The sequence below is a fragment of the Syngnathoides biaculeatus genome, chromosome 9 (assembly GCF_019802595.1).
Source record: "Syngnathoides biaculeatus isolate LvHL_M chromosome 9, ASM1980259v1, whole genome shotgun sequence".
NCBI classification, from domain to species: Eukaryota; Metazoa; Chordata; class Actinopteri; order Syngnathiformes; family Syngnathidae; genus Syngnathoides; species Syngnathoides biaculeatus.
The window spans coordinates 8,091,562-8,119,547 of NC_084648.1; the positions used below are offsets into that span (position 1 = coordinate 8,091,562).

The 27,986-nt window shown below is 40.9% G+C and overlaps 1 protein-coding gene and 1 long non-coding RNA gene across 5 annotated transcripts; one reads left to right on the forward strand and one right to left on the reverse strand.

Annotated features, from left to right (window-relative positions):
• Positions 1-959: 959 nt before the first annotated feature.
• On the reverse strand, positions 960-1,824 carry LOC133505819 (uncharacterized). Its single transcript, XR_009796348.1, has 3 exons — positions 1,698-1,824; positions 1,329-1,593; positions 960-1,110 (listed from the first exon to the last, which is right to left on the reverse strand). It is a non-coding gene; the product is annotated as an uncharacterized LOC133505819 (long non-coding RNA).
• A 260-nt stretch (positions 1,825-2,084) lies between these two features.
• Positions 2,085-27,645, forward strand: tab1 (TGF-beta activated kinase 1/MAP3K7 binding protein 1). 4 transcript variants are annotated; one of them, XM_061829290.1, is made up of 11 exons: positions 2,085-2,237; positions 3,033-3,163; positions 3,288-3,441; positions 8,612-8,707; positions 9,404-9,506; positions 12,276-12,392; positions 13,605-13,716; positions 14,804-14,948; positions 16,317-16,530; positions 19,707-19,860; positions 25,939-27,645. In XM_061829290.1, exons 1-11 carry the CDS (start codon positions 2,175-2,177, stop codon positions 26,162-26,164), a joined length of 1,515 nt encoding a protein of 504 aa, XP_061685274.1. In that variant the 5' UTR covers positions 2,085-2,174; the 3' UTR covers positions 26,165-27,645. The 4 variants fall into 4 exon arrangements, with proteins under 4 accessions (XP_061685274.1, XP_061685275.1, XP_061685277.1 ...); XM_061829291.1 differs by having other exon boundaries at positions 25,942-27,645; XM_061829293.1 differs by lacking the exon at positions 2,085-2,237 and adding an exon at positions 2,281-2,607 and having other exon boundaries at positions 25,942-27,645.
• The last annotated feature ends 341 nt before the right edge of the window (positions 27,646-27,986 follow it).

Below are 27,986 nucleotides of genomic sequence, written 5' to 3' on the forward strand. Positions count from 1 at the left end.
TGTTTTTTTGCTACATACCTTACATAAATGTAATACCAATTCAAGGCAAATTAAATTTGGACCACTTTTGCATGCTCACTGAATTGGTTTGAAAGAAGAACTACTTATTCACCCCTCCCCCCACTTTGTTTCCAGTGGCAGTACCAGGGTTAAGGTTAGCAGACCACATTGTGTTCACATTGCAAATTATTTTAGAAGTGGATAACATTGTTTAAACGGCTCCATTTCCGGTTTTATAGGGCCTCAATTCAATACACTGAACCTGAAAATAGTAACATGGACCAAGAAAGGAAATTCATGTTCTGTCAAACCTATTTGCAATGAGCAGAAACTAGTCCAGATTCACATTACATATTTTTTCTAGTGTACTGACGTTGGGGGGCCGTGTCACGGTGGATGACTGTTTAGCACATCCAATGAATGCATGTTTTTGGGATGTGGGAGGTAACCGGAATGCCCGGAGGAAACCCACGCAGGAACGTACATGCACATGCAAACGCCACACAGCCAGGGCCGGGGTTGAACCCAGGTGAGGTCAACACTTGTCAACTGGGCCACCGTGCTGCCCACTTGATCCACTTTTAAACCAATTCCTATTGTGAACACAAACTCGTCTAAATGTAATTTTCTGTCTCTCTTTTTGGGCCATTTTATAGTAAACAGACAGAGTTGACTTAAAAGAAAATAACTATCTTACTACGTCCCTGCCAAACCAAATAAAACATCCCATGAGCTATTATAAAAAAAAAAAAAAACTTAAATACACTGGCAAATATCTACAGCCCAATTATGAAGCTGCATTTTAAACAAAATATATACATTAAATAACTATTAAAACATTTCAGTATATTAATGTTTGAAATTATACTTTATTTTAGGGCATTTTGGTATCAAGAAAAAACAAAAAGATTGAAAATTTACTGTTTTTGATGATTTATATGCCTCAACTTTATCTGTTGTGTGAGATGTTTTTATTTTGGGATAATAAGAATAATAATGAAAATGAAGTAAAAGATGTGACCAAACTATAAAAGTATATACACATACATACGTGTACTTGATTCTGTGCAAGTGTATAGCCGTAGACATCCGTGATGTTGCCTGTCGAATCTGTTAAAATAAGAAAACGTATCTATTTGAAAAGGTATAATGTACATGTATGTTGTTGCTTTTAAACAATGACAATAAAGACAGAAGCTGGTGTGTGATGTATTAGTTTTATCAATCCATACACTTTTCAAGAGAGGCGGGGTACACCCTCAACTTGTTGCCAGGCAATCGCAGAGCACAGAAACAAACATCCATTTGCACTCAACATTTACACTTACGGGTAATTTTCGAATCCTCATGCATATTTTGGGGGATGTTGAAAAAAACCAGAGAAAAAACATGTAGACAGGGAGAACATAACAACTCCACACCGGCGAGGCTGGTTTTGAATTTAGGTCCTCAGAAGCGTGAGATTTTCCAACAAGGTGTCCAAAGTTCCCCCTGTATTACAATTATTATCCTGAAGCCAATGACGCACAATAAAAACTGGATTCCGCACCTGCATCCATCATTGGTTCCTCCATGGTCAGCAGGCTCTGACTTCTGGTCAAGGCAAAAAGTACGGTAAACATACACACATTGTTATGGAAAACGATACGATAAATATATAGTAATTCATTATGAAGGTTAAGCTGAAACATACTTACCGGTGAAAAGTTACTTCTTTGCGACTGCCTGCACGGTTTTGACAGCCAACAGCGCAACAAAAAAAATTAAACCTAACGTATTCAAATTCAATTCGATGTTATCATGTTTCACAATGTACAATTGTAAGGATGTCAAAGGACGTCAACTTTAACGTGAAATAATACCCAAAGCAATTACTTGCCCTGACCGGGAGTTTACCATGTAAAAGGCGTCTGTGCGCAGTCCAGTTTTTATTCTACGTCAATGGCTGAATCGCTTACATTTATTTTTTCATTTATTTATTTGTTTGTTTGTTTGATTATTTATTACAAGTTTTAAACATATTTGGAAATAAAGAAACCATGCCTATAACACTTTGTGAGTTTCTTTAAAATCCAAAGTGCCTTTTGAATTACTGCACAACTATTACACTTCATCACACAAGCCGTGCGAGGACACGACTGCTCAAGCGCCGACTTGCAACCCGGAAGTTTTTCATGTTCAGCTTCTTATTGTTATTGTTTCTTGTCTTATTTTATTGTATTTCCTTGTCTAAACGGGTAAGTTTCATGACACAGCAGTAAAATAGTAAAGATGAATGACACAGTCTACACGTGAGGCAAATTAGATTTTCATGTGGAAAGTAAAACTGAGTGTGGTGGTGTGACCTTACTGAGCAATCGGAAATTATAAACTCCAATTCTTCAAACGCTATGGGGTTTATACATCGCCTTAAAACATGACAAGACTCGTTTAAAACGCTCCTCAATACGTTTCAAAAGATATAATGAAAATAAATCATGGTATTTCATACTTTATCTTTTGTATTCTTAAAAAAAAACGAGTTGAACGCGGCCATCGACAGATGTACCTGAATACAACCTTCCCACTTCCAATATGGCGGTCCAACGAAGGAATTTAATGCAGAGTGTAAGTATAAACTTAGTCCCCCCCATCACATCTTAAGAGTATGAAACTCAAAGTTAATGGTGTGATTGTATTGTAATATGCTTTCCCTCCTCATCGTGTCTGTTTGCATTTACTGTTTTGTTCATTTAAGGTGTTTTTGTTTAGTTCCGCCACATTAGCTTTCGCTAGCTTCTGCCCTAGAGGTATATCGGTAAACGCGCTCGCCCCACTCCCAGGTGACTACTGGTGATAAAAACATTGGAAACGGTTGTAACACAATGTTTAAAATATAAATGTAGAGCTATGTGAACGACTTTATACACACACAGAAACCCCACTGAGAAGATAAGGACGTTACAAGTTTGAGTCCCTCATTTAGCTCGACAAGAGCCTTATAATATTAGCAACAGCTCTCAATGTGATGCTGACTTTTTTTTTTTTTGTAGCATCAGAGTTGGACGGACGACCTTCCTCTATGCCAACTCTGCGGCGTTGGAACTGCACCCAATTGCGTGTACGGCACAGATGGCAAAGGCACGCAGAGCCACCCGAATGAGGACACACACCTCCGCTTCAGGTGAGAGAATCTAAATTTTATCAATTTATTTATTTGTATAAAGTTGGAAAAAGTAAAAAAAAAGGAAACTAGATAATCTTACAGCCAAATTTGTCAAAATGTATCGTTCTGCTTTACTTTCCAGGAGCGAGGACGGCTGTTCCCTGTATGGCGTATTCAATGGCTACGATGGCAGCCGAGTGGCCAGTTTTGCTTCACAGTGTCTTACAGCTGAACTTCTGCTGGAGCATCTTAGCTCCGACCACTCGGACACTGACGTCCACAGGATTCTAACACAGGTCAGTGGAATACTGAATAGAATGGGAAGAAATAAAATTGCTGATGACTACTCTTCGGAATTTTATTGCAAATTAAAACGACCATGAAGCACCTTCGGAAGCACGTTAATAGTTTTCCTGTGGAGTCGTCATGCTTATTCGTAAATGTGTTTCCTACCAATTAATAGATTAATTCAGGTCGCAGTCATTTTCACAATACCAGCATTTTCATTGAAATAAAACTACAGAAATAACACGGGGCATACATAACATGTCACATGTTGATCACTGATGGCCGGCGCGTGAGTGCATACATATTAGAGTTATGAGTTATTTACTATTAATTTGCAATGCCCTGTAAAATTTTGCTGATTATCCATTTAAGTAGACTACGAGGTCACTTTATTATACAAACCCTACACTCAGTGTTTGATAATGAGGGAGCCATAAATTTAATAGAAATCTGAATGTTAAATAACAAACTACTGGTAACATAACAAATTAATAGCAAAGATAAATGTCTTTCATCCATCCGTTTTCTGAGCAGGTTATCCTCATGAGGGTTACGGAAGTGCTGGAGCGTCGGGCAGGAGGCCGGATACACCCTGATCTGGTTGCCAGCCAATCCCAGGGCACATAGAGACAGACAACAGCCACACTCACAATCACACCTAAACGTAAACATCTTTATCTCTGTAATAATTAAAATTTAAATGTTACTTGCCGTAGGTGTGACTGCATTAGGCTCTGACCCCAGTTCTGCTTGCAGAGGTTATGGATAGGTGGACAGATGAGGTTAGACTGGAATCTCCTAGGACCATGATGTTCGCAGATGACAATGTGATCTGCAGTGAAAGCAGGGAACTGGTGCAGGAACAGTTTAAAAGATGGAGGCATGAACTGGAAAGGAGAGGAATGAAGATTAGCTAACGTAAGACAGAATATTTGTGTATGAATGAGTAGGGTTGGAGGGGGAACGGTGAGGCTACAGGGAGAAAACGTAGCGAGAGTGGATGACCTCAAATACTTGGGGGAACTCTCCAGAGCAATGTTGAGTGTGGTAAGGAAGTGAAGAAACGGGTCAGGCAGGTTCGAACTGCTGCCGGAAGTCGTCATCTGTCTTATGTAACAGAAGAGTCTATGCTAAGATGAAGAGGAATGTTTATAAAATAGTGGTGATGGCAGCCATGAGTTATGAGTGGCAGACGGTGGCACTGAAGCCACAACAGGAAGTGTAGCTGGAAGTGGCGGAAATGAAGATATTGAGGTTCTCGCTAGGAGTGAGCAGGTTGGATAGGTCTCTGTGTGCCCTGCGATTGGCTGGCAACCAGTTCAGGGTGTAACCTGCCTCCTGCCCGATAATAGCTGGGATGGGCTCCAGCACTCTTGCGACCCTTGGGAGCATAAGTAGCTCAGAAAATGGATGAATGAATAAATGCTATTTAGAGAGTTACTTTTCACTCACCCTGTATATCTGCTCTGCAATTAACTGGTGACCAATTCAGGGTGTACACCGGCTCTCACTTAAGGAGACCTTGGATACGCTCCAGCACGCCCCTGACCCTAATGAGGATAAGTGGTACAGAAAATAAATTGAAGTTTTCTACAATATAAATTAATAAAAATATAATTAAAGTTTCAATATAACTTAAAAGTTATTTTTAAAAAGTATTTCTTTAAGTTCAAACAAAAAAAACTAATAGGACAGAGAAGTATGAGGGTCTGCAGGATTTCTTTTTAAGTTAATTGAAAATTTTAATAAATTAATTAGAATTCAATTAAAAAAGGAAGATGCCAATATGCTTTAAAATGCAGAACACCAGCACGAATAATCAACTTGGCCTGACTATCAGTCTATCCCTAGTTAAAAGTCTTCTTCTTCTTCTTTTCCTTTCGGCTTGTCCCGTTAGGGGTCGCCACAGCGTGTCATCTTTTGCCATCTTAGCCTATCTCCTGCATCTTCCTCTCTAACCCCAACTGCCCTCATGTCTTCCCTCACCACATCCATAAACCTTTTCTTTGGTCTTCCTCTCGCTCTTTTGCCTGGGAGCTCCATCCTCAGCATCCTTCTACCAATATACTCACTCTCTCGCCTCTGAACATGTCCAAACCATCGAAGTCTGCTCTCTCGAATCTTGTCTCCAAAACATCCAGCTTTGGCTGTCCCTCGAATGAGCTCATTTCTAATCCTATCCAACCTGGTCACTCCGAGCGAGAACCTCAACATCTTCATTTCTGCCACCTCCAGTTCAGCTTCCTGTTGTTTCTTCAGTGCCACCGTCTCTAATCCATACATCATGGCCGGCCTCACCACTGTTTTGTAAACTTTGCCCTTCATCCTAGCAGAGACTCTTCTGTCACATAACACACCAGACACCTTTCGCCAGCTGTTCCAACCTGCTTGGACCCGTTCTTCACTTCCTGACCACACTCTCCATTGCTCTGTATTGTTGACCCCAAGTATTTGAAGTCGTCCACCCTCGCTATCTCTTCTCCCTGTAGCCTCACTCTTCCCCCTCTACTTTTCTCATTCACGCACATATATTCTGTTTTACTTCTGCTAATCTTCATTCCTCTCCTTTCCAGTGCATGTCTCCATCTTTCCAATTGTTCCTCTGCATGCTCCCTGCTTTCACTGCATATGACAATATCATCTGCGAACATTATGGTCCAAGGGGATTCCAGTCTAACCTCATCTGTCAGCCTATCCATTACCACTGCAAACAGGAAGGGGCTCAGAGCTGATCCCTGATGCAGTCCCACCTCCACCTTAAATTCCTCTGTCACACCTAAGGCACACCTCACCATTGTTCTGCTGCCATCATACATGTCCTGTACTATTTTAACATACTTCTCTGCCACACCAGACTTACGCATGCAGTACCACAGTTCCTCTCTTGGTACTCTGTCATAGGCTTTCTCTAGATCCACAAAGACACAATGTAGCTCCTTCTGACCTTCTCTGTACTTTTCCACGAGCATCCTCAAGGCAAATAATGCATCTGTGGTACTCTTTCTAGGCATGAAACCATACTGTTGCTCGCAGATACTTACTTCTGTCCTGAGTCTAGCCTCCACTACTCTTTCCCATAACTTCATTGTGTGGCTCATCAACTTTATTCCTCTATAGTTCCCACAGCTCTGAACATCCCCTTTGTTCTTAAAAATGGGAACTAGAACACTTTTCCTCCATTCTTCAGGCATCTTTTCGCCCGCTAGTATTCTGTTGAATAAGTTGGTCAAAAACTCCACAGCCATCTCTCCAAATTGCTTCCATACCTCTACCGGTATGTCATCAGGACCAACTGCCTTCCCATTTTTCATCCTTTGTAATGCCTTTCTGACTTCCCCCTTAGTAATCATTTCCACTTCCTGGTCCTTCACTCTTGCCTCTTCAACTCTTCCTTCTCTGTCATTTTCTTCATTCATCAACTTCTCAAAGTATTCTTTCCATCTATTTAGCACACTACCGGCACCAGTCAACACATTTCCATCTCTATCCTTAATCACCCTAACCTTCTGCACATCCTTCCATCTCTATCCCTCTGTCTGGCCAACCTGTAGAGATCCTTTTCTCCTTCTTTCGTGTCCAACCTGGTGTACATGTCTTCATATGCCTCTTGTTTAGCCTTTGCCACCTCTACCTTTGCCCTACGTCGCATCTCGATGTACTCCTTTCGCCTCTCCTCAGTCCTCTCAGTATCCCACTTCTTCTTCGCTAATCTCTTTCCTTGTATGACTCCCTGTATTTTGGGGTTCCACCACCAAGTCTCCTTCTCCCCTTTCCTACCAGATGACACACCAAGTACTCTCCTGCCTCTCTCTCTGATCACCTTGGCTGTCGTCCTCCAGTCTTCCGGGAGCTTCGGTTGTCCATCGAGAGCCTGTCTCACCTCTTTCCGGAAGGCCGCACAACATTCTTCCTTTCTCAGCTTCCACCACATGGTTCTCTGCTCTACCTTTGTCTTCTTAATCTTCCTACCCACCACCAGAGTCATCCTACACACTACCATCCTATGCTGTCGAGCTACACTCTCCCCTACCACTACTTTACAGTCAGTAACCTCCTTCAGATTACATCGTCTGCACAAAATATAATCCACCTGCGTGGTTCTACCTCCGTTCTTGTAGGTCACTATATGTTCCTCCCTCTTCTGGAAATAAGTGTTCACTACAGCCATCTCCATCCTTTTTGCAAAGTCCACCACCATCTGCCCTTCAAAGTTCCTTTCCTGGATGCCGTACTTACCCATCACTTCTTCATCGCCCCTGTTTCCTTTACCAATATGTCCATTACAATCTGCACCAATCACAACTCTCTCGCTGTCTGGGATGCTCAGAACTACTTCATCTAGTTCCTTCCAGAATTTCTCTTTCAACTCTAGGTCACATCCTACCTGTGGTGCATAGCCGCTAACCACATTGTACATAACACCCTCAATTTCAAATTTTAGTCTCATCACTCGATCTGATACTCTTTTCACCTCCAAGACATTCTTAGCCAGCTCTTCCTTTAAAATAACCCCTACTCCATTTCTCTTCCCATCTACTCCGTGGTAGAATAATTTAAACCCTGCTCCCAAACTTCTAGCCTTACTACCTTTCCACCTGCTCTCTTGGATGCACAGAATATCAACCTTTCTCCTAATCATCATGTCAACCAACTCCTGAGCTTTTCCTGTCATAGTCCCAACATTCAAAGTCCCTACACTCAGTTGTAGGCTCTGTGCATTCCTCTTTTTCTTCTGACGCTGGATCCGGTTTCCTCCTCTTCATTGTCTTCGACCCACAGTAGCTGAATTTCCACCGACGCCCTGCAGGTTAGCAGTGCCGGGGGCGGGCGTTGTTAACCCGGGCCACGACCGATCCGGTATGGGATTCTTTAGATGAACGCTCATATTTGTTTGGCACAGTTTTTACGCCGGATGCCCTTCCTGACGCAACCCTCTGCATTTATCCGGGCTTGGGACCGGCCTACAGATTGCACTGGTTTGTGCCCCCCATAGGGCTGCATTCTATCCCTAGTTAAAAGTAATATAGATAAAAAAAAAAACATGCTAAAAACGTTTTATCGTAGAAAAACTCATTTATGTCCTTTTTATAAGCAATTAACGCTTGGCTATTGGTGGCCTGTCACTAATCTATTGTCCGTGAGCATGATGATGTTTTTGTGTGTGTGCGTTGGTTGCAGGCTTTTGAAGCGGTGGAGAAGAGCTACTTGCATACTATCGACGACGCTTTGGCTGAAAAAGCTAACCTTTCTGGCTACATGCTACCACACAGCGAGGTGTGTATACACACTAAGACACTCACACAACCTTGTTGTCTCCAGTTATCCATCGTATCCACATGCAAGGATTAGCAAAAAAGTCAGTTGGGTATACATTGTTTTTTTTTTCATGTTACTGATTCACAAGTTGCAGATTCACCTTTTTGCTGAAAATCTCCCATTTTTTTTTGTTCTTGTGCTAAGGTCATGTGCGGTGTAATACTAAAATCTTGTTTTGGCACCATCTTTTTACACCTTGGTGCTGAGGTACCAAGTCAAAGTGAGGGTAGTGGCTTCATTTCGACAATCAATCACCGTCAAATAGAAAAAGATAGTACTATGCCGTCATTTTGTAGCAGCTAAACTTCAATTATAAACCGTTATGGTAGGTGTGAAATTACAAGTGGATTTTTGCAATACTCTGCAGGACCCATTTGCAGTCCCTCGCATATTTTTTCCATACAGTCAGAACTTTTTTCCAATAGATTGCTTAGTTATTGTAAATTGGGAAGTATTTAAAATGATGGCTTCACAACTCCATTAAAACTTAACTTCATTGTAAAATAACTTTATCCTAGGATTCAGATTTGTCAGGTAAAATGTGCACATTTAATAAATATTGATGATTGTTATCGACCGTACTTGCTTTAGCCTTATTCAGTATTTCCCACCTGAACTCCTTTCTTTGTTGTGGTGGGTTCTGGGGTGCTGCAGAAGGTGCAGGAGAGATTGAAGGAGTTGGAGCAGGAGGTTTCAGGAGGAGCCACGGCTATTGTGGCGCTCATTCTCAACAACAAGCTCTACATAGCCAATGTTGGTATGAAGTAAACACACTCACGCTTGCACACATGCATCACTGTACTTCATCCCTAGATTGCACAGTGCGCCACCTGCAGGTGTCATGCTTTTCATTTTTACAATGTGGTCAATTTACCCAGTTTTTTTGAGAGAAGCGATCCTCCATTAAAGTAGTAAAAAACTCCCAACTATATTTTTTTGAGGTATTAAATCATTCTATATTGTTGCCCCAAGCTAGGTTTCGTTACAATTCAGACGCATTGGTTTGCTTGAGTTAAATTAAACGTGTGGTTCGAAGATGTCATGGTGTCACTCTTTCCCATTTAAATGACCTTGTATTGGCCATTACAGTGTATTTTAGTTAACTGTTACAAATAACTAGTGTTGTTGTTTTTGTCACATATTGGTGAGATGTTGGACTCAAGAGCAGGAGGAGCCAGATAGACTATGATTATCATGTTATTTAAAGGGGAAATCCAGTGGTTTGCATTAACAACATATCCACTAGGTCATGTAATATGAACCCTATTTTTACAATGTGATGTTAAATCCTCTCTCATTTAATAGTGTTTTGAGAAGATTTTTTTATCGACAATTACAAATTTTCAGGGCCACTGGCATTTTGTATCTGGCGTGTTACGTGCCGTTCAAACGCTCTATTACATGGGACACCATTTATGCCCAGCTCTGATTTCTCGGATTTATCCTCATCTGATGAAGAAATAGCAGTATCGGTTGATCGGGAAGACGGAGGAATACTTCCATAGAGATTTGAACCTGTGGCTGTAAATAATGCTGCCAAGCAGCGGAGCCGTGAGCTCCCCCGCGAGCGAGTTCCGCCAGTCGGGTGTAAATAATTTAGAATATTCAGATGCTTCTTCGGGCGGAATGACGTGGCGTCTGATGAGCTCGCTCTGCCGATGAATTAGAGAAATCAGTGCTGGACATAATGATGTCCTATCTTATCGAGCATTTGGAACGGCACGTAACACGTCACATAAGCCCACGTAGGTTACGTTGTTAATGCAAACCAGTGGATTTCCTCTTTAAGAGCAGTAATGGAGGCGCTCCAGGATATGTTGGCAGGCGGCAGCATGGGTGTGTGGAAGGCCGTGGAGAGGACAGGCGACTGGCATGGTGGCAGGAATGCCATGGAACATGAACACAGTGGAACACTTGGAACGAGCAGACACGAGGGTTAATGAGAAAAAGGAATGATAGTAAATGGGCCGTGATATCATGGGTGTAAAGTGGGATGTATCTTCCAAGATTGTGGAAGTATTAACTGTATGGAAATGCAAATTGGTTGGTGATTTTTGTAATGAGGAAAGACCAATCTAACGTAGAGTGAACTTACGGGACTCTGTTTGAAGTGGGACGTTGTGGGAGGAAAGCCATATAAATAACCCCACCTTGTATTCAGGGGTAGGAGAGTGATAAGGGTCTGCAAGGTGTTTGTCACATGCCGCGGACATGCTCAACGCCCCCCTAACTTCTTACCACGCTGCACGGACTCTCCGGAGGTAATCCTAAATGGTTGTAACTGCCACACCCTGTTCCTATATGTGGAAATGTGGGGGTTGGAAGTGGGGTAGCAAGCCATGAATGGGGACGTACCGGTGGCGGAGCAGGTGAGAGAGTTGTATGCGTTTTTGATAAATGGGGAGAGCGTGTTCCATGAGGAGTTGCATGCACCCACACAGCAGAGAGCAGAGTCCTGTTTTCTTTAGTAACAAAATAAATTATCTCATGTTGTGGTTAAATTGAAGAAAGTTCATCTGTTTTCGTCTGACAGACCACCTCAATGAAACCGTAGTCATCTATAGAAACTGCTAGATATAACTGTCGTCTGCATAGCTATGATAGTCAAGATTAAGGTTCAGAAGAATTTGACCCAAGGGGAGGATATACAGGCTGAACAGGAGGGGTCCGAGAACTGACGCTTGAGGGACCCCATAGTTCATTGCTATGGGATGAGATTGAACACTTCCAGTGGTTGGTTACAAAATAACTCTTTTCCTCCACATGGGACCTGAAGGATTTCAGGACTGTTCCATGAAGTCCAACTGACATTTCCAACCTGTTCAGTAGCATATTATGATCTACTCGGGCAAAAGCCCCACTGAGATCCAACAAAAACAGAAATGACTCCTTTCCCAAGACAGTATTCAACTTTATATCATTTAGCCATTTAATAAGAGCTGATAATTCAATAGTCTAGCAAATAAGGCTGGGTGTTAAGTTATCAACATGTATCACGATAGACACATGATTATCAAAAGAAAATATCTTTGATAAACTGTTCAATGGAAAAAATCTCTGGAATAAAACCATCCCACAAACATTCTCCGAGAGGCTAAAGCAGAGGCTTTAGGGCTCACCTATTTTCTCTTTTTACCAGGTCACAGTTGATGGAAATGGAGGAGGGAGAAGGTTGGAATTCAGTTTGTACAAAGAATTGTTTGGAGTAGGGCTGGCTGCATGTAATGGTTTTTATTTGAATTATCAATTAATTTGCAAATTTTTGTTAAAATAACCGACGAATCGGGTTTTTACAAATATATCCACGCCATAATTGAAATACAGGACATTATTTCAAATTGAAAATATAAACATAAATTCTGATTCCGTTATTAGTGTGCGCTGCAATCTGAGAAAATGGGCAAAAATGATCATTGGTTTCCAAGTAAAAACCCACGTTTTTACTTGGAAAAGTTTCTTTTGTTGTAAACGTTGCCTGCCTGTCACTGTGCATAGGATTACCAATAACTACGTTTATATTTCTCAGGGACCAACCGGGCTCTGCTGTGCAAAACTACCACCGATGGCCAGAACCAGTTCTTTCAGCTAGGCCAACCTCACAGCACCAATAATGAGGACGAGCTGAAGAGACTGGCCGGGCTGGGTAAGGGCATCTTTTAGTACTGCATTTTCTATTGAACTGGCAACCATCTGTTGGGAGTGGTGCTTCTTTGATCGAGTCTTTGGAGTGTCCCATTCGGAAGCAAATCATTGGACGGGGAGAGGGGCAGATTTCTTTCCACTCTTCCACCAAAACCTTTTTTTTTCTAGCTGGCATGGTGTGATGGTAAGAGGCCATTGCTTTTGCACAGTGATTTCTCAAAGTGCTGTCGTACATGGGCTCTTTCTAGTGGTACATGAATGAATCACTCCCCTAGTATTTAAAGTGCAACTATGTGTGATATTACTATGACTTACAATAATATTATAATTTCAAGAAATAAAGGACAAATAAGGACAACATGGTGGAACTTTTAAAGGGGAATTCCAGTGGTTTGCATTAACAATGTATCCAACAGGTCATGTATTACTGTATGTACTCTATCTTGACAATGTGATGTTAAATCCTCTCACTTAAGTGTTGTGAGAAGATTTTTATCAAGAATTACGAATTTTCTGGGGCGCTGCCATTTTCAAGAGTCACATGACCTACGTGGGCGTATGTGACATCTTACGTGCCTTTCCAAATGCTCGATTACATGGGACGCCATTATGCCCACCGCTAATTTCTCGGATTTATCCTCATCTGATGAAGAAATAGCAGTATCGGTTAGTCTGGAAGATGTACAAAGCGGCGGAGCGAGCTCGTCAGACTCCGCGTCATTCCGCCCGAAGAACCATCCGAATATTCAACATTATTTACAGCTGAGCGGCGGAGCTCGCTCACGGGGGAGCGAGCTCATGGCTCCGCCGCTCGGCGGCATTATTTACAGCCACAGATTCAAATCTGTATGGAAGTATTCCTCCGTCTTCTCAATCAACTGATACTGCTATTTCTTCATCAGATTAATATTTCACCCTTCAGAAACGATAATATAAAATCAGCTATACTAACATTTGAAATTTTAATGACCAATATGTTTTATTATAAACTGTATCACCCCTTTGCCCCTCTATTTATTTATTTTTTCATTTGATTTAATGAGATCGGCAGTCATCCCATTAAGCGAGCTGAATGTCACCTTTCCATATTCAACCCCCTCAGCCACCACCTGCCTCCTTTTTCCCTGCACTCACACTCATACCTGCACTTCGTCCTAGTTATTTTCCATCCACCGATCTAATGTTACTTCTCTCCCTCATGTCCTTTTTCCAGGATTGGATTCAGCCCGTGTGAGGCAGTCAGGCCAGATCGCTGGGCAGATCAGCACCAGGAGGCTTGGAGACTACCGTGTCAAAATTAACTACAACGAAATTGACTTGCTCAGGTAGAAAAAAGGGCTTGCAAATGTTTTTAAAAGCTTTTTTTCTGCACGTTTACCGTCATAAGCAACTCCCTCATGCAGACGTCTCATTTTCCCCTGTGTAGTATAATTTGATCGCTTTATCCGTACTCTCCGGTATTGAAGATTTAATTGCTCAGTCCATTTAAACTCAATTTTTAGCAAAACAGCAGCGACTACTGATGTACTTGACAGTCTCAAATACTTAAACATACATTAACATACTTGGGCGATTTTGCACCATTCCAATTTCTTATTTTTGAACCATTTTGTCTTTGTTATATGAAGACAGGTAGACTAGAACTAGTTGGCATCTAACTTAGTTCCTTAAATTTGCCTGATATGACATAAGCACATTTTTTTACTGTAATCTCTGTTCTTTAAATGAAAAAGTTAGCTATAAAAACATTTCATTCATCTTAGTTTCACACACACGTTGAATTATCATCCAGTTCCTTAAATGAGCCTGAAATGGCAGTGACACACAAAAAAGTCATTTCAGTTCACTAAATGAGATTTAATTGGCAAAGCTAAATATCATCATTGTAGTATTTTAAATTGGAATAAGATGACAAAGCTGCACACCCAAAAAATAGTGTTCCCATCTCAGTTCCTTAAATTACCAAAATTGGATAATCAATACACAAAAATGTCAGTCATTTTATTCCCTTAAATTAGCCTAAAATAACAAAACTTTACATACAAACATTTGACTTGCCCTCTCAGTTCCTTAAATTAACCTAAACTGACAGCTACAGACAAAACAAACATTTCTTGTCTCGCAAGAACAAAAATGTTTTATAAGTGAAAGTCTAATTTTTGATTCCGCTTCCACATGTATCTCAACAAATTAAGTTTGGCCTTGTTGCTGTTAAATTACAATTTTTTTTGTATTTGTCCATCGTATGGTGCTACTTATGCTACGCCAATTCAAACCATGAAGCAAAATGTCACATCTTTTCTGAACATTTTTTGCAAGAGTGCCTCAGAACTAAAATAACTGAGTAAAAAGAAAAAAAAATGTAATTATTATTTAGTAGGGGAGATTCTATATTTGTGTGTTTCCCATCAGAGCCGCCAAAACGAGGCCAATCATCGCTGAGCCAGAGATCCACGGCAACCAGTCATTGGATAGCGTGACAGGCTTTCTGCTGCTCATGTCGGAAGGACTCATTGATGCCCTGGAGTGTGCGCACGGGCCCGAACAAGTCAACAAGGTACCTGGTATTGTCTCACGTAAACACCAGTATCATTAGCCCTCTTGAAATAATACTGTTTCTTCCTTAGTGTACTTAGAGGGCATAGCTAATTATGTGTATATTAGCACTTACTCCATAGTTCTGGACTTACAAATTATATATGCAGAAAAAACAACAAAAAATGCTCAGTATGTGTTTTTGGTCCGTTTTCTGATCGAATAGACATTCAGCCAGATTTTGCCCCCCTCACAGCTGTTGGAAGGCTTGTTTAAAAAATGTTCTTTTTGAAACGCTTCCTTGATGAAAGAGACAGCCGTGTCATTCCACATGAGTTTCAGCATGTCTAAACCATCTTTCTTTTGTTTTGTTTTGTCTGCTAAATTTTGTGTTGATTGTGCCACAGATCCCTCTAAGACATTTGTAAATAATTTTGATACATGACAAAGGCTTTTCTGGAGGTGGCATTGTGTGACAAAACCCAGACTTTAGTTAGCTGTCGTAACGTTGGCTGATGACAATCTCCTGTACACAAGCTTCATGTTGCTTAATGTCACAAAACTGCAATTGATCATCACAAAAAGCGATGTCACGTCTTAGTTTATGCCCACTATCACCTATAAATATCACAATAATCGGCCACATGTTTTTGGATTGACGGGCAGTAATCGTTTTCATCACCACAGACCAGGGGTGCTCAATGTATTGATTGCGAGGCAGTTTGGTCGATCGTGTGACAGCTTGCCAAAAAAAAAAAAAAAAAGACGTCAACCTATCATCCACCTCGTCGCATAATTCTTTTTAGTTTAATTTTATTGATGTTTATTCTGTGGTTCTCTTCACTCCTTGAGTAATTATTTTACTCTGTACGTTTTGTTCTACATGATCAATCGGTACTCTTAGATTGAAGGAATATTTTTGTTGTATCTTGCGTGTGGTGTCTGGCCTGGAGTCTTTGCAGGAAACAGGAAAAGGCTAGTAACTTTTTTTATTTATTTATTTTAAATACACCCCCTGAAGCCAGTTTCATTTAGCAACTTCAAATTTCGTCATTGTATCTGTCATAACCACACCAAGAAGAACCTAGAACCTATGCCTGCAAAGACAATTCTGCCATTTTGGCTGGAAGTAGCCATTTTAGAATGAACCGCTGCGGACGGCCAAAATCTCATGAGATTTCATCCATTTGTTACCAAGTTTAAAACATGAATGCTAGCCACATGAATGATGATGATAAATTGCAAAACATGTTGGTTATCGTCGTCGTGTGTGTGTGTATGTGTGTGTGTGTGTGGGGGGGGGGGGGGGTGGTGCCAAACTTTGATGACTTGCCATGAAACTAACTGCTTCAAATGACCTACCTAACATGACCTCCTTGACTGGTCGTAGGAAATTGTTGCCATGGTTGCAGCTGAGCTGGCGCAGCAGACCACATTGGAGGCAGCAGCCCAGTCGGTGGTGGACCGCGTCAAACGGCTACACCATGACGTCTACACGTCAGGCCGGCAGAGGGCCACCTTGTGCTCCCGTCACGAGGACATGACCCTGCTCATCCGCACGCTCAACTACCCGCTGGCGGATGGAGTCCTCACACCCACACAAGGTGGGTCGCTTGTTGTGTAAACTTTAAGTTAAAAAATGAAAATTACGTAAAATCATTCAAGGCAATGCATTGTTCTGAAAAGCAAAATGTTGTGGTTATCCAACAATGTTAAATGATGGACAACGAGAAAATGTGTTTTCTTCATTCGGAAGGTCATTGACATGTGAGGAAAGCAAGAAGAGTAAAAATAACCCCCCTGTGGAACTCTAGTAAATTATAGTGGGCAGTCAAACAAAAGGAAATTCGCATTGCAGAGTGAATTTTTACAGACAGGCCTATCATTAGTAGACCCACAAAAAAGTCTCAAGACACCTCGCATGAAAATTCACAGGAAGACTGCCATCCTAGTTTAATTATAGACATTTGCAGAGGTTACCAAATCAGAAGTACGTGTGATAGAAAACGGGGACCACTAAATTGGAAAAATATTTGAATTTATTATTTCCTAGAGATGTTTTTGATGGGATTCACGTTTACATTAATAAACTAGAATCCAACTTTTTTCTGCGACAGAAGGATATGTATTCATCGAGTAGTTTATTCAACGGGTAGGCGTGTGAGACGGTCTTATCAGTTTATGAAATTAGGTTTGTAAAGCATGCTAATGACTAATAGATCCCTGTAGATGGTGGTGTTGCATTACCTTGAATGTAAAATCAGCACAACGTTTGAGTAGAAGATAATGATTTGGTAGTAAACCATGGCTTGTCAGGTCGATTATGAGGGAAGGAAATGCCAACACTGAACTGAACTGAAGAAAGGTGAGTTCAATTTCACAAGCCACACCTAAACGTTATTACCACCGTTCCTGATGAATCAAGAAATCTCTACAATAGAATTTGAGAGAGAAGTAGCCTACAAGAGCTCAAGAACCAATGCATCATGCCACGATCCAAAGAAATTCAAGAAGAAATGAGAAAAAAAGTGAAAGTGAAATGCCTCCGTCTGGAAAAGGTTACAAAGCCATTTCCAAGGCTTTGGGGCAACAGCAAAAGACCGTCAGAGCCATTATCCACAAAGGCAGAAAACTCAGAACAGCAATTAGTTTCTCACAGAAGGTCACAAAGGGTTTTTTTTTTTTTTGGGGGGGGGGGCTTAATACATTGGATTGCAATTTGAAAACTGCATTTTGTGTTTCTTTTGGTTGTCGCTGAGTTATATCAAAATTCTTTTGATGATTTGTAACATTTGTGTGTGACAGAAACAAAAAAAAATTGTGAAGGGCGCAAATGTTTTCACAGCACTGTAGTCCTCTGCCACTACAGACTTATGTGCCACTATCCCATGCTGTCTAGCCACATTCTCCCTCCCACTAGCTTACAGTCAGTAACCTCCTTCATATAACATCATCAGCACTCGAAGTAATCTTCCTGCATGTTTCTATTGCCGCTCTTGTAGGTCACCCTATATTCCTCCTTCTGTAAAAAAAAAATAAAATGAAAAATGGTTCACCATGGCCATTCCCATCTCTTTTGCAAAGTCTACCATATGTTCCCCCAAATTGTTTTCCTGGATATCATACTTCTCATTTTATTTCTTCATCACCCCTGTTTCTTTCACAAACAGTATCCATAAAGGATTTTGCATTATAATTTGCACCAATCACAACTCTTTCTGTCTGGGATGCTCAGAACTACTTTGTCTAGCAACTTCAAGAATTTATCTTTCACCTCTAGGTCACATCTTAACTGTGGGGCATAGCCGCTAATCACGTTATACGTAACCCACTCAATTTCAGGTTTCAGCCTCAGCATTCCATCTGACACTTTTTTCGCCTCAAAGACATTTTTAGTTAACGCCTTTAAAATAATCCCTACTCAATTTCTCTTCCCACCTACACCATGGTAAAATAATTTAAACCCTCCCCCTAAACGCCTAGCCTTATTGCCTTTCCACCTGCTCTACTGGACATACAACATATCAACCTTTCTTCTATTTATCATGTCAGCCAACTCCCAGGATTTACTTGTCAAAGTTCCAACATTCACTTTCAATTCTAGGCTCTGTGATTTCCTTTTTTCTTTCTGCCGAATAACATGCTTTTTACCTCTTGTTCATCTACGACCCACAGTCTCTGAATTTCCACCTACACCTTGCAGATTAACAGTACAAGTGGTGGATGTTGTTAGCCCTGGCCATGACCGATCCAGTATGGAATTCTGTAATTGAACAGTCGTATTAGTTAGTTTTTAGCCAATGCCATTCCCTACTCTCTGCAGTTATCAGGGCTTGGGACCGGTCTACAGTTTGCATTGGCTTGTGCCCCTCATATGGGTGCTTTAGAGTGAAAGACGAACGCTAAGTTTATAAAAAAAAAAAAAAAAAAACCTCTGACGTTCAACTCAAAATCTGATGGGCTCAGTGTTCCTGGCATAGTTTCTTAGTTGCATTTTAGTAACTTCATTATATTGACATCAAAAGCCCTTTAGCAGTATTGTTTTTTTGTTTGTTTGTTTTATAGTGTGAGGTGCCACAAATGCAAAAAAAGATATTAAAGTCAGTTTTTCGAGGCATGTTTCCACAAAAAGCTCATTTTCACCTCTTTTGGTCAGAAACCAATGTTTATGGTGCAACCACCCCATTTTCTACTGCTGATTACGAAAGAACAGGATAAACATGATTTTTTTGGGGGGGGGGTAAAAAGAGAGTGTCTACTCTTTTGTTCTTAGGTTCCCTCTTATTTTCACAAGACAATCTTCTGTTGTTCTTGAAGAATCATTCAAAATTGTCCAAACCTGTGCTGTCATCGGTAACTTTATTTTGAACATGGTTAGTAAATTGACCGAGAACCACTTGCCAAGGCAAAATGCCTTGGGTCTTGCTTGGGACTTGCTTGGGACTTGAGGGTGAGGATGTCAAATTTTGCACCACCTAATTACAACTCCAACAAAAAGGGGAAGCTTTCTTACTTTTAATAGCACATCAGGTGGAATTTCGACTTAATGGGGCACGACTCAAGCCCAAAGTATGAAAACAGCAGCGTGCTAATAAAAATAAAACCAGGTGGAGTGATGTTTGAGGAAGACAAATCAAAGTCTAAGATAACAACCCAAGCAAAACGGTGCAGTTTGTATTCATTCTTTCGTGCTGAGCTGCGCCTTTTTTATGTCTTGTGCCAAGAAAAACGTTATTCTTTACTTCCTCTCCACTTGTTTTCTCCTGTTTGGTGTTGCCAGGTGGCCGCATCTACCCGGTATCGGTGCCCTACTCCAACAGCCAGAGTACCAGTAAAACCAGTGTCACACTCTCGCTGGTCATGCCCTCTCAGAGCACCCTAACCAACGGCACCAACACGGCTTCCACCCTGGAGGAGGGAACCCCCACGCCTGGGTAAGACCTCTATCTCACCGGCCTGGAGGCTAGTTAGCAACTTGATGGTGACTCCAGTCTCTATTTTGAACATGTTCGATTTCCTTGGAACTCCTCTATATGCTCACAGTAGTGAAAAATATGACTGTAGTTTGTCATAAAACTGCAATCAGTCCTGAGCAAAATGTACCTGGATGTGTACTGTATCTAAATATTTACTTATTCCTATTTCAACCTCTGAAAATGTCAGAACTATGGCCCAGTACTTGGATTTTTTTATGGACAGTAGCTTTTTCCTCTTATGCGCAAAATATAGAAAAAGATTAACATTGCTTAGATGATGATGATCAGTTGTAACAATGTTATCTGAACATCTCTACGCTTCCCCACTTCAACCTCTGAAAATATGGGAACGATCACCCCAATACTTGAAAGTTTATGGACGTTAGAGTTTTACTCATAGAGGATTGTCCTGGTTTTGCTGCTGCTGAAACCCCAGTACATGTTAGCACTGCATTTGAAGGTTTAACAGCAAAAAAAAACAATACAGTATTATTTTCTTTTACTGTCCCACTCTGCTGCCTGCTGCCCATTACTTGTTTTTGTTCGGTTATAATATTTTTACTTGAGCATCGCAACAGTTTCACTTAAATAACAGTTTTTCGACTAATCCCTTATTACTGACACTAACATCAAACTACATCGTACACTAAAAGCCTTGCCACACATTTCTTCTAAATGAAGCCTGTAATGTAAGGCATGTCAGTTATGCGCTGTCTCAGTCTGAATACTAGTGGCACCGTGTAAAAGGAGTCATGCTCAAAAACATTGGCACCCATGACAGTATAAGTAGAAATAACTTTTTTCTTACATAAAATCCGACTAAACCTTTCCTGTTTTCAGTCAATCAGGATTCACAAAACTTATTTAATTTTGAGGACTTGGTATGCATAAAGCATGGTGAATCTGTGTCCACAAATCAACGCCATGGCTTACCCACGTTTGTGTATGTTGTTGAAGTACTGGCAAATTATTAGCCACTAAGACTCACTTTATTTTTCTCAAGTTAAGCACTTTTTTGAAAACACAACTTTCTCTTATTTTTTACCTGCCCTCATTGTGAAATGCAGCCTTACTTTTGTTTCGTAAATGAGAGAACATTACACAATTGTGCTCATGTTTCATTATGAGAGCAGAATTTGTAAGATATTTTCAATTATTTGTTGTCCTCTATCATTATATCAACATTGATTTAAAAGAAAATATATCGTGAAAGTTTTTGGGAAAATGTGTTCTAAAAAAATTGTGACAGGCCTAATAACATATTTTGTGCTGTACAAACATTATAAAGATCGAGTAGCAATCACTCACATTTGATAAATGTATAGGTGTGGTCAGCCAGGCCCGCAGATATAAAGTTGCGGGTGTGTGTTATGTTTGTAATTATGAGTGTATCTCTTTAAGAGAGGAGCGGGGCGGTGTCAGGTAAACTAAGAAGTAGAAATAGGCTGAGCAGCAGCTCATTGTTAGAGACCATTGCTTCCGTGTTTAAAAAAAAAAAAAAAAAAGACGTCAGGCTGTGGGTTTCAGGTGTGATGAGAGTGTGCGACAAGTGCACAATTGCGCATTGGCACAGCTTAGAGGGAACATCGGTCAAGATGACACAAAATAAGCAATGTCCTATGATATCTATGTATTTCTACTCGTAACAAATTTTATGCACGTGATTTTTTTCTGCTCGAATGTGCAGATTTGTGAGTGCGATGGCACCCGGGCGCATACTCGCAGTGACTTTAGTAGCAACTGTAATAAAATAATGTGCATTTTAGCAGGACCACGTAACTAGATCTGTTGTCTAGCACAAGATTACTGTCAGATTTTCAAAAGGATAAATTGCAGGGACTCATTGTTTTCATGCCATGTGCTTCCTGGGACTCACATAGTCTGAAGTGTAAAATGATCCATGGAATCATGGCTAAAAACATGGGTGCCAGGGTTTTTGAGCATGCCTGTAGATATGAGACAAGGACTATAGCATCTGCTGGATATAAGTAGAAAATATGTATACCATGTTACCTCTGTGGGGAACTACCAAGTGAAGGGAATAAATGGAAATACAAGACCACTTCTTGAGAGTACCAGAAGTCATAAAATAAATGGACAGGGCAACAGAAGTGATACTTTTGTCACGACATCTATTTACTTGACACTCTGCCCAGCCTGAGCAGATTTGATTATTCAATTTGCGGAGCATAATTTACAGTTGCAGTCGGTTGAATTGTTGGTATCTGTGTTTACCTTAAAGTACACTGCCTTGTGAAAGTATTCGGCTCCTTTGAACTTTTCAACCTTTTGCCACATTTCAGGCTTCATACATAAAGATATAAAATTTTACTTTTTTTGTCAAGAATCAACAAGTGGGACACAATTGTAAAGTGGAACAACATTTATTGGATATTTTATACTTTTTTAAGAAATAAAAAACTGAAAAGTGGGGCATGCAATATTTTTCGGCCCCTTTACTTTCAGGGTAGCAAACTCGCTCCAGAAGTTCAGTGAGGATCTCTGAATGATCCAATGTTGACTGATGGTGATAAATAGAATCCACCTGTGTGTAATCAAGTCTCCGTATAAATGCACCTGCTCTGTGATAGTCTCAGGGTTCTGTTTAAAGTGCAGAGAGCATCTTGAAGACCAAGGAACACACCAGGCAGGTCCGAGATACTGTTGTGGAGACGTTTAAAGCCTGATTTGGATACAAAAAGATTTCCCTTGTTTTAAACATCTCAAGGAGCACTGTGCAAGCAATCATATTGAAATTGAAGGAGTATCAGACCACTGCAAATTTACCAAGACCCTCTATACTTTCACCTCGAGTAAGGAGAAGACTGATCAGAGATGCAGCCAAGAGCCCCATGATCACTCTGGATGAACTACAAAGATCTCCAACTGAGGTGGGGAGAGTCTGTCCATAGGACAACAATCAGTCGTACACTGCACAAATCTCGCCTTTATGGAAGAGTGCCTAGAAGAAAGCCATTTCTCAAAGATATCCATCAAAAGTCTCGATTAAAGTTTGCCACAAGCCACCTGAGAGACACACCAAAATTGTGGAAAGAAGGTGCTCTCGTCAGATAAAACCAAAATCAAACTTTTTGGCCACAATGGAAAACAATATGTTTGGCGTAAAAGCAACACAGCTCATCACCCTGAACACATCATCCCCACTGTCAAACATGGTGGTGGCAGCCTCATGGTTTGGGCCTGCTTTTCTTCAGCAGGGACAGGGAAGATTATGCAAATTGTTGGGAAGATAAATGGAGCCAAATACAGGACCACTCTGGAAGAAAACCTGTGGGAGTCTGCAAAAGACCTGAGAGTGGGACGGAGATTTATCTTTCAACAGGACAATGATCCAAACCATAAAGCCAAATCTATAATGGAATGGTTCACAAATAAACGTATCGAGGTGTCAGAATGGCCAAGTCAAAGTCCAGAACTGAATCCAATCGAGAATCTGTGGGCTCGAGTTGTTTTGCAAGGAAGAATGGGCAAGAATTTCAGTCTTTCAATGTGCAAAACTAATAGAGACATACCCCAAACGACTTGCAGCTGTAACTGCACCAAAAGGTGGCGCTACAAAGTATTAGTACAAGGGAGCCGAATAATATTGCACTCCGCACTTTTCAGGTCTTTATTTGTTAAAAAACTTTAAAATATCCAATAAATTTCTTTCCACTTCACGATTGTGTCCCACTTGTTGTTAATTCTTGACAAAAATATTAATCTTATGTCTTTGTTTGAAGCCCGAAATGTGGCGAAAGGTTGAAAGGTTCAAGGGGGCCGAATACTTTCACAAGGCTCGGTATCTCCACACAGCTGACATGGCTCCTAGTCTACCAGCCCGGAAGGTATAAGTCAGGCTGTTGTATTGATGGGATAGCGCCGGAGCATTTTTTTTCCATGTATGAATATTTTACAAACCTTCAGTATCGGCGTGATGCATCCCTAGATGTAACACAATCCAGCATTCTATTTAATTACTTCTGTAAGTTTTTATAACTACAATACTTACACTGCAATTTTATTCTTGGAAAACAGGTTAAAAAAAAAATTTTTTTTAGGGTCTGGAACAGATTCATAGCCTTTCCATTCGTTTCAGTGTGGAAAGTTGATTTGTGATACGAGTAATCTGAATCCCGCATCGTCAAAGAACAAAGTGGACTTCCAAGTCGAGGAACTGGTGTACTTTCCTGCTTTTATTCCCTTCATTGTTTCTGCTTTGACTGGCGCAACATCATTTTCCCTGGCTTCCTGTGTGAGCGCCCTCCCACGCTGCTCATTTAGATAAGTAATATCACCCCCCCTTCCTTTTTTTTCTTCTATATTTATTCTAGGTCAGCTGTCTTTTTGCTGCACAGTGTTCCTTCATCGCTTTGCTTATTTTTACGTGTGAGCTTTCACTTCCTCTTTTTTCTTCACGGCCAGAGAGGAGAAGGGGGGGAAAAAAAAAAGTACAACTGCTGGAGCGTTTTACAGCTTCTCATCAAGCAAAATATAAATAAATGATTTGGCCTTCCAGACAGTTGAAGCCAAAATGTTATAAGGAGTGCTTATAAAATTCTTTACAAGTGTAATAATATGTATGAAATCAGGCGGCATCCATATTTTGGTGTATAAGGACCCCTCCCCGGCCCTTTAAAAAGTTTTACTGTGGTCATTTTACTTTGTTTTTTTTCCCATGGAAAATTTTAACATTAAGGTTAAAGCATGCTTTGCAGCACTCAGGACCTCCTTAGTGCTGCAAAGCATGGTGGGAGCCCCGCAAAGCATGCTGGGAGGGATGTAATGAGTGTTTTAAAATTCCCGATATGTGTCAATTATTTATTGAGTCACTTTTATCTGTTTTATTACTTGCTAGTTGGGTATTCTCTTTGATGTGGTGTGATCATTTTAGTTTCGATGTGTGACCGGCACAACAACCAACATTTTGACCAACGTCATCAGTAATGACTTGCCTACACAGGCACTGTGTGGGGCAATGTAAGCTTCTTCTACTTACAGATGTAAAAAGCAATTATTCTTCTCTGCCTTGTGAGCACTATTATATTGTAGCTTGCATACACACTAAAACATGTGCGAGCATACATGCTAACAGTGTGTTCAGGTGTATTTCATTGGACAAGTTACACAACAGTAGTGCACATTAAGGCGTGCTGTCCAATTTGGAGAAAATGTAAGACTTTTAAGTGCAGCTTATGGTTGCAGAAATATGGTACATATCAGCAACCTTTTTGAGGCAGAGGGCTACTTCGTGAGCACCGATCGTATGAAGGGCTACGTGACTCGTTTGCGGCAAACTTCAGACTGTTCATTACACGTGCTTAAAATATTTTTGTTTTAATTTATTGGAGTAGATGACATTCATTATAATTATAATTATTCACGTAAGCAAGTCGGATTCAGAATTTCAAACAAATAATTACAACATATACAAATAATTTGTGGCCTACAGTATTTTTAGAACATACCACGCGGGTGCCTTATATGGTCCTCGCGGGCTACGATTCGCCCGCGGGCACCGTGTTGGTGACCCCTGTCATAGGTATATTAGTACTGCATCAGATTTTTATTATTCACAGCGGTGTAAGAAACGCAACCCCATTGGATAACGGGGGAACAATATATTGTTTTTGGAGTATCAAAAGTATACAGTACAGATTATTAAAATTATCAGAAGAAATCCCACTTTATTGCCAGACTACAACTTTGTTTCCATTGAATTTGTATTTAAAAAAAAAACTTACCCTGCATTCCTTCATAGCCACAGCTTTTATACTGAAACAAAGTACGAAAATGAATATTGAAATTGGATTCACCATGATACTCAAAAAATAAAACAAACAAAACAAAACAATAGCAGCTAGTTAGCTAACCAAGGGTGAATATGGTGACAATGATTCACTTTGGTTCACCTTCCTTATTCCTTGTTCTCACCTGCCCTAATGTGTCACCATCCATCCTATGTCCCTGGCTACTCCTCCTCCTTATAATGAACCCCTATCTGTGCCCCCCACCCTCACACCGTCCTTTTGCCAGTAGCCAGAGCCCCACGGCCACGCTGCAGTCCACCAACACGCAGACGCAGAGCTCCAGCTCCAGCTCAGGGGACGGGAGTCTGTTTCGCCAGCGAGGCAGTCAGGCGGCACAACCCGATGAGACGGGACTCGTGCCACCCTACGTGGACTTCACGCAGTTCTATCGCCTGTGGGGAAGCGAGCACGGTGATGGACAGATTGCTCAGGGTGCCCTGGGACCCCAGTGAGACCAACGCGGTGGGGACTTTTACCTGCTGACCCCTACCTTTTTCCATGGAAGTGAAACGCCAGTGCAAAATGACGAGGAAGCCTTTGCGGACTGTATAATCCTCACTTGCTGCCGTGTTTGGATTCTTTCACAGTTTAATCCTCATGGTTGGGGCTGGTGCTTGCTTTCCATGGCCTATAAGTGTCTTGGGACGCTTTCATCTCTGCCGGTGAAGCCTTTGAGGGTTCAAAATGACCCATAAAGGACAAAAATGTCACTTCATGAGGTACACCATCTCAAGGAGATTGAAAAGTAAACAAATCTGACTTTGCATAAAAAATCAGACATTAAAAAAATGGTTCATTTTCGGTTAAGGATCATTGACCGCTGTTAGCCGGTACTTCGTGGTATCAGGTGCTTATTAAGGCTGTCGATACCAGCCAGTGGACCTTTTCGACCTGTCAATCATTCGTACAATAATAGCCAATCAGATAGCCACATTGTCTTAACCCCTGACTTGACCCGCCCCTCTTGTTGTCATGTCCCACAAGCAATGCTCGTTATCGGTCGCGCGCGCTTGGAAAAGTTAATGTCACGAACCAAATAGTCCTGAGATGCGCTTGGGGAATGTGCAATTCTGATGAAAGATATCCGGCTAGGTTACAAGGGGCCCGGTTGATTCATTTTCCAAAGCTTAAAACACAGTTGACGAAGTGTCTACGATGGGTTAAGACTTGCGCAAGAGAGCACGTACAACTAAATGTAGACAATATCAACAAACACAAGGTTGTATGTTCTAAGGTAAGTGAGGGAGAAGTATCTTCTCTGAGTTTGAATTATTATCAGTACTTTATACATAGCAGGAGGACAACTTTCACTTTGTTAGTGTATCACTGACCTGCTGAATGAAGCGTGTCATGTTTTATACCGAAGAGTTGGGTTAGTGATACGTAAATGCGCCACGTCATGCAAGAGTAATGTCTATTTGTCTATTTGTATCGCATCGGACTTTTAAAACAGGGCACTGGGTTCACAAGTCTGACTCATTTGACAAAAAACATACCCCAATATTATCTTCAATACGCCGAAGAGAATCCAGTTCAAACCTGTTATGTTCAGTTGCCATTTTGGAAGATTGTAAGGCATGGCAACTGTAGCTTGGGGGAGGGGGGGGGGGGGCAGAGCTGAAGATCGCCAGTTGGAAAGGTCCATGATCCTTTAGGCAAAAAAAGATTTGACATCGAGTAAGTCCTCCTTACAAGTAATTGGCACAAGACTGCGACAGTTTGACACATTAGCAAATCATTGTGTGTCAGAAAGAAAGAAAGAGAGGTCTTTATTTCAAATTTTATCTATCAAAAATACTAGTGGTATCAGTGAGTATTCAAGAGTAATCTTACTGGTATTGGTTTGAAAAACTGGTATTGAGCATTCCTAGTTTTGATTAATTGAAAAAAAAAATGCATTGTCCAGTGTTTCGAATGATTTGACCTACTGAAATCTGTGATTGTAATAAAACTTTTTTCTCTAATTTTTTTTTTTTATTCAATTCTTGTGATATTCCAACTAATTTTCTTCCACAAAAATACTTTATTCACATTATCACACCTTTTACCCTACTTGATTTTACAGCACTGGTAGTGTCGTGACACATGCTGCAATCACTCAAAGTTGTGCGTGTTGAATTCCCGATCAGTGCTCCTATACCCAGCCCATGGCGGAAAAATTGACACACACACAAAAAAAAAAAAAAAATCATGTTAGGGAGGCGCTTGGGTGATGGGACAAGCCAAAGTCAACATTCTTATTGTATTGAGACAGCAAAATATCCAATTATTCTT